Source organism: Anolis carolinensis, unplaced genomic scaffold (genome assembly GCF_035594765.1).
Source record: "Anolis carolinensis isolate JA03-04 unplaced genomic scaffold, rAnoCar3.1.pri scaffold_21, whole genome shotgun sequence".
Classification (NCBI taxonomy): Eukaryota; Metazoa; Chordata; class Lepidosauria; order Squamata; family Dactyloidae; genus Anolis; species Anolis carolinensis.
Window position 1 is genome coordinate 122,501 of NW_026943831.1, and position 12,053 is coordinate 134,553.

Below are 12,053 nucleotides of genomic sequence, written 5' to 3' on the forward strand. Positions count from 1 at the left end.
GAAGGAAAGGAAGGAAGGAGAGGGAGAGCGAAAGAAAGAGAAAGGCCTGGGAGCTGTCCAGAGCTGTCCGTGGTCCTGAAGTCTTGTTACTCTTAGTAGGGCTATTATGTACTATGGCCATTTATGTATGTCTTGGTTGAGACTCGAAGAGAAGAAAGGAAGGATGGAAGGAAGGAAGGAAAGGAAGGAAGGAAGGAGAGGAACAGAGAAAGAAAGAGAAAGGCCTGGGAGCTGTCCAAAGCTGTCCGTGGTCCTGAAGTCTTGTTACTCTTAGTAGGGCTATTATGTACTATGGCCATTTATGTATGTCTTGGTTGAGACTCGAAGAGAAGGAAGGAAGGAAGGAAGGAAGGACGGAAGGAAAGGAAGGAAGGAGAGGGAGAAAGAAAGAAAGAGAAAGGCTTGGGAGCTGTCCGGCGCTGTCCGTGGTCCTGAAAGCTTGTTACTCTTAGTAGGGCTATTATGTACTATGGCCATTTATGTATGTCTTGGTTGAGACTCGAAGAGAAGAAAGGAAGGAAGGAGGGAAGGAAGGAAGGAAGGAAGGAAGGAAGGAAGGAAGGAAGGAAGGAAAGGAAGGAAGGAGAGGGAGAGCGACAGAAAGAGAAAGGCCTGGGAGCTTTCCAGAGCTGTCCGTGGTCCTGAAGTCTTGTTACTCTTAGTAGGGCTATTATGTACTATGGCCATTTATGTATGTCTTGGTTGAGACTCGAAGAGAAGAAAGGAAGGAAGGAGGGAAGGAAGGAAGGAAGGAAGGAAGGAAGGAAGGAAGGACGGAAGGAAAGGAAGGAAGGAGAGGGAGAGCGAAAGAAAGAGAAAGGCCTGGGAGCTGTCCAGAGCTGTCCGTGGTCCTGAAGTCTTGTTACTCTTAGTAGGGCTATTATGTACTATGGCCATTTATGTATGTCTTGGTTGAGACTCGAAGAGAAGAAAGGAAGGAAGGAGGGAAGGAAGGAAGGAAGGAAGGAAGGAAGGAAGGAAGGAAGGAAGGACGGAAGGAAAGGAAGGAAGGAAGGAGAGGGAGAGCGAAAGAAAGAGAAAGGCCTGGGAGCTGTCCAGAGCTGTCCGTGGTCCTGAAGTCTTGTTACTCTTAGTAGGGCTATTATGTACTATGGCCATTTATGTATGTCTTGGTTGAGACTCGAAAGGAAGGAAGGAAGTAAGGAGAGGGAGAGCGAATGAAATAGGAAGGCCTGGGATCTGTCTACGGTTCTGAAGTCGTGTTACTCTCTGTATGGCTATTATTATTATTGTGATGGCACAATGGGTTAAACCCTTGTGCCTTGCTGGACTGCTGACCTGAAGGTTGCTGGTTCCAATCTGCAAGATGGAATCTTGTTACTTTCAGTATGGCTATTATTATTATTATTATTATTATTATTATTATTATTATTATTATGTCCATTTATTTATGCCAGCCTTTATTTATCCCTTGACTGAGAGACAAAGAAGGAGGAAGGAAGAAGAAGGAAAAGAGAAGCAAGGGAGGAAGGAAGATAGAAAGGAAAGAGAGGGAGAGAGGGAGAGAGGGAGAAAGAGGAAAGCCTAGGAGCTGTCCGAGGTACTGAAGTCTTATTACTTTTACTATGGCTGCTATTATTATTATTATTATTATTATTATTATTATTATTATTATTATTATTATTGCAATTCATTTATGCTCGCCTTTATTTATCCCATGATGGAGATGTGAAGAGAAGGAAGGAAGGAAGGAAGGAAGGAAGGAAGGAGAGGAAGGCCTGGGAGCTGTCCGCAGTGCTGAAGTCTTGTAACTCTCAGTATGGCTGTTATTATTACTATGGCCATTAATTATGTCCAGCTTTATGTATGTCTTGGTTGAGACACGAAGAGAAGGAACGAAAGAATGAAGGAAGGAAAGAAGGTAGAAAGGAAGGAAGGAAGGAAGGAAGGAAGGAAGGAAGGAAGGAAGGAAGGAAAGGGAGAGTGAAAGAAAGAGGAAGGCTATCCACAGTGCTGAAGTCCTGTTACTCTCAGAATGACCATTATTATTATGGCAGGAACCGCCATGGTGCAATGGGTTAGACCCTTGTGCTGTCTGGACTGCTGACCTGAAGGTTGCCGGTTTGAATCTGTGAGATGGGGTGAGCTCCCATCTGTCATCTGTAGCTTGTGGAGACATGAGAGAAGCCTCCCAACAGGATGGTAACACATCCAGGCATCCCAGGGGCAACATCTCTGTAGACAGCCAATTCTTTCACAGCAGAAGCGACTTGCAGGATGTTCTCTGACACTATTTAAAAAATTATTATGGCCATTTGTTTTTGCCCCCCTTTATTTATCCCTGGATTTAGATGCAAAGGGAAGGAAGGAAGGATGGAAGAAAAGAAGGAAGGATGGAAGGAAGGATGGAAGGAAGGAAGGAAGGAAGGAGAGGGAGAGAGAGAAAGAGGAAGGCCTTGGATCTGTCCATGGTTCTGAAGTCTTATTACTCTCAATATGGCTATTATTATTATGGCAATTCATTTATGCCTGCCTTTATTGATCCCCGGATTGAGACACGAAGGGAAGGAAGAAAGAAAGCAAGCAAGCAAGCAAGGAAGGAAGGAAGGTAGGAAGGAGAGGGAGAAGAAGAGAGAGGAAGAGGAAGGCCTAAGAGCTGTCTGTGGTGCTGAAGTCTTGTTATTATTGTTGTTGCCATTTATTTATGCTGGCCTTTATTTATTCCTTGATTGAGACACGGAGAGAAATAAGGAAGGAAGGAAGGAAGGAAGGAAGGAAGGAAGGAAGGAAGGAAGGAAGGAAGGAAGGAAGGAAGGAGAGGGAGAAGAAGAGAGAGGAAAAGGAAGGCCCAGGAGCTGTCTGTGGTGCTGAAACCTTGTTACTCTCAGTATGGCTATTATTATTATTGTTGTTGTTGCCATTTATTTATGCCGGCCTTTATTTATTCCTTGATTGAGACACGAAAAGAAGGAAGGAAGGAAGGAAGGGAGGAAAATAGAAAGAAAAGAGAGGGAAGGAGGGAGAAAGAGGAAAGCCTAGGACCTGTCCATGGTGCTGAAGTCTGATTACTTTTAGTATGGCTATTATTATTACTATAAGGTAAAGGTAAAGGTTTTCCCCTGACGTTAAGTCCAATCGTGACCGACTCTGGGGGTTGGTGCTCATCTCCATTTCTAAGCCGAAGAACCGGCGTTGTCAGTAGACACCTCCATGGTCATGTGGCCATAGGCATGACTGCATGGAGCGCCATTACCTTCCCGCTGGAGCGGTACCTATTGATCTACTCACATTGGCATGTTTTCGAACTGCTAGGTTGGCAGGAGCTGGGGCTAACAGCGGGCGCTCATTCCGCTCCCGGGATTTGAACCCGGGACCTTTTGGTCCGCAAGTTCTGCAGCTCAGCACTTTAACACGCTGTGCCACCAGGGGCATTTATTACTATGGCCATTTATTTATGCCCGCTTTGATTTATCCTGGGATTGAGATGTGAAGGGAAGGAAGGAGAGCGAGAGGAAGAGGAAGGCCTGGGAGCTGTCCGTGGTGCTGAAGTCTTGTTACTCTCAGCATGGCTATTATTATTATGGCCATTTTTAATGCCTGTCTTTATTTATCCCTTGATTGAGACACAAAGGGAAGGGAAGGAAGAGAAGAAGAAGAAAGGGGGGGATGGGACCCCCCTCTCTGACCCCTCCCCCAAATAGTCAGTGTATGGGGGAGACCCTCCAGAGGGGGATGCTTCACGGCTTAGTGGGGCTCACACATCCCTCCCTGAGGGCCTTTCCTGAGGGGGGGGGGCTCTGACCCCCCTTAGGATAAAAGGGGGCAACCAAGTCCTGAGCCCACCCCCCAGGCTGGAGCGGAAAGAGATTTGGCAGTCTGAGCAGCCTTCCCTTCCCAGAGGTCTAGCCATTATCCCCCCCCCCCAGCAACACAGAGAAGCCCCCTCCCTCCCTCACCATCTGCCAGGGCCATCTGTGGGGAGGCCTCCTCCCCCTCCCCTCCTCACCATCATCTGTCGCACAGGAGGGGGCGGGGGGACCGGGGAGGCTTAAAACTTGTACCCCCAAATATGGGCAGGGACCCTTGAGGTTTCACAGGCCTTTATTCTTCCCTCCACTCCCTGCTTCTTGGCAGAATGGGGTTGGACTGCATGGCCCATGAGGTCTCTTCCAACTCTAGGATTCTATGATTCTGGGGCTCCCATTGGAACCAAAGGCTGCAAGAGATGCCCCCCCCCGCCCCCACTTTCTCTCTGGGAGGGAGACCCACACAAAGCCCTCCAAGAGACCCCTCTGCCCTGACTCTGGAGAAGAAGAAGAAGAAGAAGAAGAAGAAGAAGAAGAAGAAGAAAGAGGAGAGACCATTCAGCAAGTTATCATAGAATCCTAGAGTTGCAAGAGACCCCCCAGAGGCTTTCCAGTCCCACCTGCCATAAAGAAAGGCACAGCTTTGGGAATCCTGGCCTTGGGAGGGGCCCCAAAGCCTTCCCAGTCCACCAGGCAGGAAGAAAACACCGTCCAATCCTTCCTGACAGAGGGCCGTCCAGGCTCTGCTTCAAAATCTCCAATGCCTGGTGGCCAAAGGGAACTGGACACTCCTGGCCAGAAAGTGACCAGTACTGCCACACCAGGGCAGGCCCAGAGAACAGAAGCACACTCCCTTGGGGGCTGTATGGCCAGCATGCAACAGAGTCAATGAAAGGCCTCCACTGAGACCCACTGACCAGGATGAGCTGAGTGATGGGTTACTGCCATCATCATCATCCTCAATCACCGTCATCACCACCACCATTATCACCATCATCTTCAATCACCATCATCATCATCATCATCATCATCATCATCATCATCATCAATATCATCAATCATAATCATCATCATAATCTTCAATCACCTTCATTATCATCATCATCACCCTCAATCATCATCATCATCATCATCTTCTTCTTCTTCTTCTTCAATCAATGTCGTCGTCATCATCATCACCATCATCTTCAATCACCATCATCATCATCATAAATATCAGTAATAAGAATAATAATAATAATAATAATCATCATCATCATCTTCAATCACCTTCATTATCATCATCATCACCCTCAATCATCATCATTCTCAATCAATGTCATCATCATCATCACCATCATCTTCAATCAATCTTCTTCAATCACCTTCATTATCATCATCATCACCCTCAATCATCATCATCATCATCATCATCATCATCATCTTCAATCAATGTCGTCGTCATCATCATCACCATCATCTTCAATCACCATCATCATCATCATCATAAACATCAATAATAATAATAATAATCATCATCATCATCTTCAATCACCTTCATTATTATCATCATCACCCTCAATCATCATCATCCTCAATCAATGTCATCATCATCATCACCACCATCATCTTCAATCAATCTTCTTCAATCACCTTCATTATCATCATCATCACCATAACCACCACCATCATCATTATCATCATCATCACCACCATAATCAGTCATCATCATATTCAATCACTATAATCATCGTCAACATTATCAATCATCATCACCATCATCATCCTCAATCAATGTCATCATCATCATCTTCAAACATCATTATTATCATCGAAATCATCAATCAACATCATCATCATCCTCATTCGCCGTCATCAACCTCAATCACCATCATCATTACCATCAACATCCTCAGTCACAGTCATCATCAACACCATCATCAACACCATCATCAATCACCATCCTCAGCAATAATTGCCATTTGTAGAAGAAAGTACTAGTTGATGAGAAGGTGGAAAAAAATCCAGAATTATGCAAGCTTGTTTCCAATGGCTCGTGAAGATTTGGGGAATTATGACATAACTACACTTCCCCTAAAACATAGCTATTACAACAGAAGTATTAGCATGTTAAAGTCCAAAACACCTGGAGGGAGGGCCTAAATTGGCCCATGCTCAATCTACCTGAACATTAGGAAGAACTTCCTGACTGTAAGAAGAGCTGTTCAACATTGGAACTCTCTGCCTGGTCTGGTCGAGGCTTCTTCCTTGGAGGCTTTTAAGCAGAAACTGGATGGCCATCTGTTGGGGCTGCTTTGAAGTGAAGGCAGAAGGGGGTTGGACTAGATGTCCTTTAGAGGTCCCTTCCAATGCTTTTATTCTGTGGTTCTGATTCTAACCCTGACCCAATTGCTTCCCAGACCCGAATGGCCAGATCTCTCTTTATTGCTACAGGAGACAGTAGTGATGGGGGGGGGGTCAGTGCTGCCCCTTGACCTTTGCCCCTTTCTCCTCCTCCTCCCAGAGGGTCTCTTTGTGACGGACTACTTCACCCGCACGCCCCGGAAGCTGAACCCCTTCCGCTCCTTCACCAGCATCGAGCTCTTCCACTTCCGCATCCCCGAGGACACCGTGGTGGCCGTCTGGAACCTCATCACCTTCAAGGAGCAGGGCGGCACCTTCGGGGACCACTGTCCGGACAGGAGCATCACCGTGTGAGTCCCTTTTGGGGTTTTCTGCATGTGTGAATAGGCAAGCTTTTGGGGAAAGGCACTCATAACCTTTTGGACACATAGCCTTTTAGGAAGGTATGACTTCCAGATAATATACTGTGTATACTCGAGTATAAGCCGACCCGGATATAAGCCGAGGCACCTAATTTTACCACAAAAAAACCCTGGTCGTCCCGGGTGATGTATGAGTCAGGTCTCACCTCTCCTGCTCATCCGTTAGACCACTTAGTGACTACCAAGCGGCACTAACAATCATGACAGCATAATCAATCCTATCTGCTGAATCCCAGCGGCAATAAATCTTTGTTTACAGATATCTACAAAGTAAACAGCCAGAGTATATACGGTAGTTGGTTTACTTACAAACTTCATGTCTTCAGCATACAGGTACATTGTTTATAACTTACTTACTAGACGATCCCTCATAGCCTGAGGATGATGGTCCTCCAAGTGTAGTGTCTTGGTGGTGGATGCGTAGGTGGTTGTGGAGACCTGTTCTTGACCCGCATATTCTTCCTCAGTGAGGGCATCAGTTTCCAGACAGAAGGCGGTCCCGGTCAGGGTTGGCTGGATGCAGCTTCTTCCTCTTGACATGTTTCTCCCTTTTGTCTCTATTTGTGCCTCTTCGAATTCCACAGCACTGCTGGTCACAGCTGACCTCTAGTTAGAGCACTCAAAGGCCAGGACTTCCCAGTTCTCAGTGTCTATGCCACAGTTTTTAAGGTTGGTTTTTAGCCCATCTTTCAATCTCTTTTCCTGTCCAACAAAATTACATTTCCCATTCTTAAGTTGGGAGTATAGTAACTGCTTTGGGAGACAGTGATCTTCTGGCCTTCAGTCCAGTGGAATTGATGGCGTAGGAGTATCGCTTCAATGCTGGTGGTCTTTGCTTCTTCCAGTACACTGGTATTTGTCAACCTGTCTTCCCAAAAGATTTGTAGGATTTTTTTTGGAGGCAACACTGATGGAATCATTCCAGGAGTTGAGAGTGACGTCTGTAGGCAGTTCATGTTTTGCAGGCGTAGAACAGGGTTGGGAGGACAATGGCTTTATAAACAAGCACCTTGGTTTCCATACAGATGTCCTGATCCTCAAACACTCTTTGTTTCATTCAGATAAATGCTGCACTCGCAGAGCTCAGGCGGAGTTGTGTTTCAGTGTCAATGTCGACTTTTGTGGAGAGGTGGCTGCCAAGGGAGCAGAAATGGTTCACATTTTCTAACATTACACTATTAAGCTGTATTCCTGGCCGTGCAGAGGGATTGGCTGGTGACTGCTCGAATAGCACTTTGGTTTCCTCAATGAGAGGCCAAGCTGCAAAGGTGTTTAGGTTGGCTTGCAGGCCTCCGGTGGCCTAGGGGATAAAAGCCTTGTGACTTGAAGGTTGGGTTGCTGACCTGAAGGCTGCCAGGTTCAAATCCCACCCGGGGAAAGCACGGATGAGCTCCCTCTGTCAGCTCCAGCTCCATGCGGGGACATGAGAGAAGCCTCCCACAAGGATGGTAAAACATCAAAACATCCGGGCAATGTCCCCTGGGCAACGTCCTTGCAGACGGCCAATTCTCTCACTCCAGAAGCAACTCCGGTTGCTCCTGACACACAAAAAAAGGTCTTCTTCTGAATGCGCACAGATTACGTTATCATCAGCAAATTGGAGTTCTATAATAGATGTTGTTGTGATTGCTTTTCAATCCAGTTACAAATAGATTTGAAGTAGTTTCTCCGAGCAGGTAACACAGGGCATCTTTCTTGGAACCAAGGGTCCAAAGTCTAAAGCAGGGGTCCCCAAACTTTTTAAGCCGAGGGCCGGTCCACAATCCTTCAGACTGTTGAGGGGCCGGATTATCATTTGAAAAAAAAAATACCAACAAATTCCGATACACACTGCACATGTCTTATTTGTAGTGCAACAACAACAACAACAACAACAACAACAACAATGAAAGAACAATACAATATTTAAAAATAAAAACAATTTTAACCAACATAAACCTATCAGGATTTCAATGGGAAGTGTGGGCCTGCTTCTGGCCAATGAGATAGTCAAGTTAATTAGGATTGTTGTTGTTGTTGTTGTTGTGTGCCTTTCAGACTTATTTATTTATTTATTTATTTATTTACAGCATTTATATTCCGCCCTTCTCACCCCAAAGGGGACTCAGGGCAGATCACATTACACATATAGGCAAACATTCAATGCCTTTTAACATAGAACAAAGACAAACAAACATAGGCTCCAAGTGGGCCTCGAACTCATGACCTCCTGGTCAGAGTGATTCATTGCAGTTAATTGCAGCTGGCTTGCTCTCCCGCCTGCACCACAGCCCGGGACTTTGGGCGAGCCTAAGTCTAAAATTTATTTATTTAATATTTATTTATTTACTACATTTGTATCACACCCTTCTCACCCCAAAGGGGACTCAGAGTGGCTTAGAAATTATATGTACATACAATATATTATATTATTAGCATAGCACAATATTAGCATTAAATATTACTATATTGGACTATACCACTATACTGTACTATTATTAGTAATATTATATGTAATATAGAATATATAATTAATATTATTATATGGAATTATTATTAGTGTTATATTGTATTACATTATAATATTATTATCAATATTATATGTATATACAATATATTAAATTATAAAACTGAGGGCGGGGGCCAGGTAAATGACCTCAGAGGGCCGCATCCGGCCCCCGGGCCTTAGTTTGGGGACCCCTGGTCTAAAGCATCTCTTAAAGCCTCAAGTCTGAATAGTCCCAAATCTGATCGCATGGTCTGCATTCCCTCCCACAACAGAGGTTTACAATACAGTAAGCAATCTAAATCTATATATATAAAAGAGTGATGGCATCACGGCAATTCACAACACAACAAAACTACAGGCCCCCCAACCTCGAAATTCGACAACACAACCCATCATTCACGGCTCTAGGTTGATACAACAAAAAGAAAAGAAAAATAAAGTCCTAATTACAGGGAGAGGAATGATAGTTTTTATCCAATTGCTGCCAGTTACAAGGCTAAGTTCCGCCCACTTGGTCTCCTAGCAACCTACTTAGCCCAGGGGACAGGCACAGTTAGGCCTCACTTAGGCCTCTTCCACAGATTATCAGATTTTAACTGGATTATATGGCAGTGTAGATTTAAGGCCCTTCCACACAGCTATATAACCCATTTAGAATCTTATATTATCTGCTTTGAACTGGATTATCTTGACTCCACACTGCCATATAATCCACTTCAGTGTGCATACTAAACATAAAGACTGCCATACAAGAGACATTCAATACCACCACTACCTCAACAATTTCTCACCAACACCACCAGAAAATGCCACAGCAACGCGTGGCTGGGCACAGCTAGTTATATATATAACAAATAACTAGTATAGGAGGCTTGCAGAAGGTTGTAGCGGGTTGGATTGGGTGGCCCTTGGGATCTCTTCCAACTCTATGATTTTATTATTTTATGACTGAGAGATCAGCACAGTGGCCCTTTAGTTCCCCAAATGGATGTGGAGCGGTGCAGCTGATGCTGCTTCCGAGATGCACACCGTGTCCTGATGGGCGCATGGCAGCCTCTCCCCCTCCGCCCGGATGCATGGCAAGGAAGACGAATTGTGAACATTTGCCTGGCATGTTTTGATGAGCTTCCCAGACATTAAACACCTGCCTCCCTACCCTGTCATTACTCCTCCCTCTGCTACTCCGGAATGGAGCCAGGCACACGCAGCAGCACACACACACATGCCAGGGAGGAGGAGGAGGAGGAGGAGGAGGAGGAGGAGGAGGAGAGCACCGGAAAGCCATATTAATCGCTCAGCAGGGCTGGGAGAATACAGGAGGAAGCAGAGTTTGGGGGACAGACAGGTGATGCACCTGCCTCCTTTCCACCTGCCCCCCGGATCCGGAATACGAGTTGGACCCCTGAAAGTCTGCCTCCCTCTCTTCCTTCCCCTTCATAGAAACATAGAATCAGAACGGGAAGAGACCCCAAGGGAAGAATGGGAAGAGACCTCAATGGTCATCCAGTCCAGCCCCCTTCTGCCAAAGGAGATACAACCCAAGCCCTTCCAACAGATTTATTTATTTTTATTTATTTACAGTATTTATTATTTATTTATTGACAGCATTTATATTCCGCCCTTCTTTCTCACCCCGAAGGGGACTCAGGGCGGATCACATGACACATATAGGAAAACATTCAATGCCTTTTTAACATAGAACAAAGACAGACAAACATAGGCTCCGAGCGGCCGCGAACTCATGACTTCCTGGTCAGAGTGATTCATTGCAGCTGGTTGCAGCTGGCTTGCTCTCCAGCCTGCGCCACAGCCCGGGCCCAGTATTCATATTCCACCCTTCTTTCTCACCCCAAAGGGGACTCAGGGCGGATCACAATGAACATATACATGGCAAACATTCAATGCCATCAGACAAACTGTTGTGGTAATCTCTGAGCGGTTAGACTCAATTTAACCCTCTCTGGGGCAGATTCCACCAAAAATCAGCAGAGTAGCAAAAGCAAAGCTTTCAAATGCAGCAGTTACTTACACGGGGTGGGTAAATAGAAGCCTTTGACCATTTAGGATTGCAATGGATTGCAGAGTCTCAGTAAAAGTTCAAAAAGTATTTATTCAGGTAAAAAGAACTCCATTGTAGATAGAAAGGCTTGGGAGCTGTCTAGTCTACTCTAGACTGGTTTCTAAGGAAAAATAAGAAAGGAAAAATAACAAACATCTAAATAGTTACATCTTGCCAGGAGAGACGGCGAGATGCTTCTTGTTAGCTTGAAGAACAAAGGGAGAAGAGTGAACCAAAATGGTTCTAACCTCATGGTCCAGTTTATTGGGGCCAGAAAAGACATTCTGACCAATGAGAAGTTAGTGTCCTTAAAGATTCACATTTCTACTAACTTCAAAGTAAAGGATGTAAAGTGAATGTAAAGTGATGTAAACAGGATAGAGGGAAACACAGTAAAGCCTGTCTAGGCATGCTTTGGAAACAGGGAAAGGATTCCCTCAATCTAACTCTATCATCTATCTAACTACATTTAGACTTGAGTAGTCCAGGGTGATTCCCAACAATAACAATGTACAGTATAGACACACACAGAGGCAATTTAACATTTCCAGCTTCACGATTCCGGCCACAGGGGGAGCTGTTGCTTCACCGTCCACTAGTGACTGTACTTCCTCATTCCTTTCCGCGTGCTGCTGGCAGTTTTATGGTGTTGTAAATTAGTTAAATTAGCCTCCCACATAAAGCATACCTAAATTTCCTAGTTGACAGATGCAACTGTTTTTTGGGCTGCTTAGGTAAACAGCAAGCCGGGCTATTTAATGGTTAGGGGCTTAACCCGACCCGGGCTTCGAACTCATGACCTGTCAGTCAGTAGTGATTAATTGCAGCTGGCTACTAACCAGCTGCACCACAGCCCAGATGCCCATCCAGCCTCTTCTTTAGGAGAAGGAGGCACCATCAGAGTCCCAGGCAGCAGTGAATTCCACAGCCAAAGAGCCCTGACTGCCGGGAGTTTCTTCCTCATGTTTGGGTGG

General features: G+C 45.3%; 1 protein-coding gene across 1 annotated transcript in view; it reads left to right on the top strand.

Moving 5' to 3' along the window:
* The window catches only part of tmem8b (transmembrane protein 8B), a 43,873-nt gene that overhangs the window by 3,957 nt on the left and 27,863 nt on the right, over nt 1–12,053 (top strand). Inside the window, exon 2 of the mRNA XM_062966488.1 lies at nt 6,271–6,460. Within this exon, the coding sequence (XP_062822558.1) occupies nt 6,271–6,460 (190 nt within the window). The remainder of the gene's footprint in view (nt 1–6,270; nt 6,461–12,053) is intronic.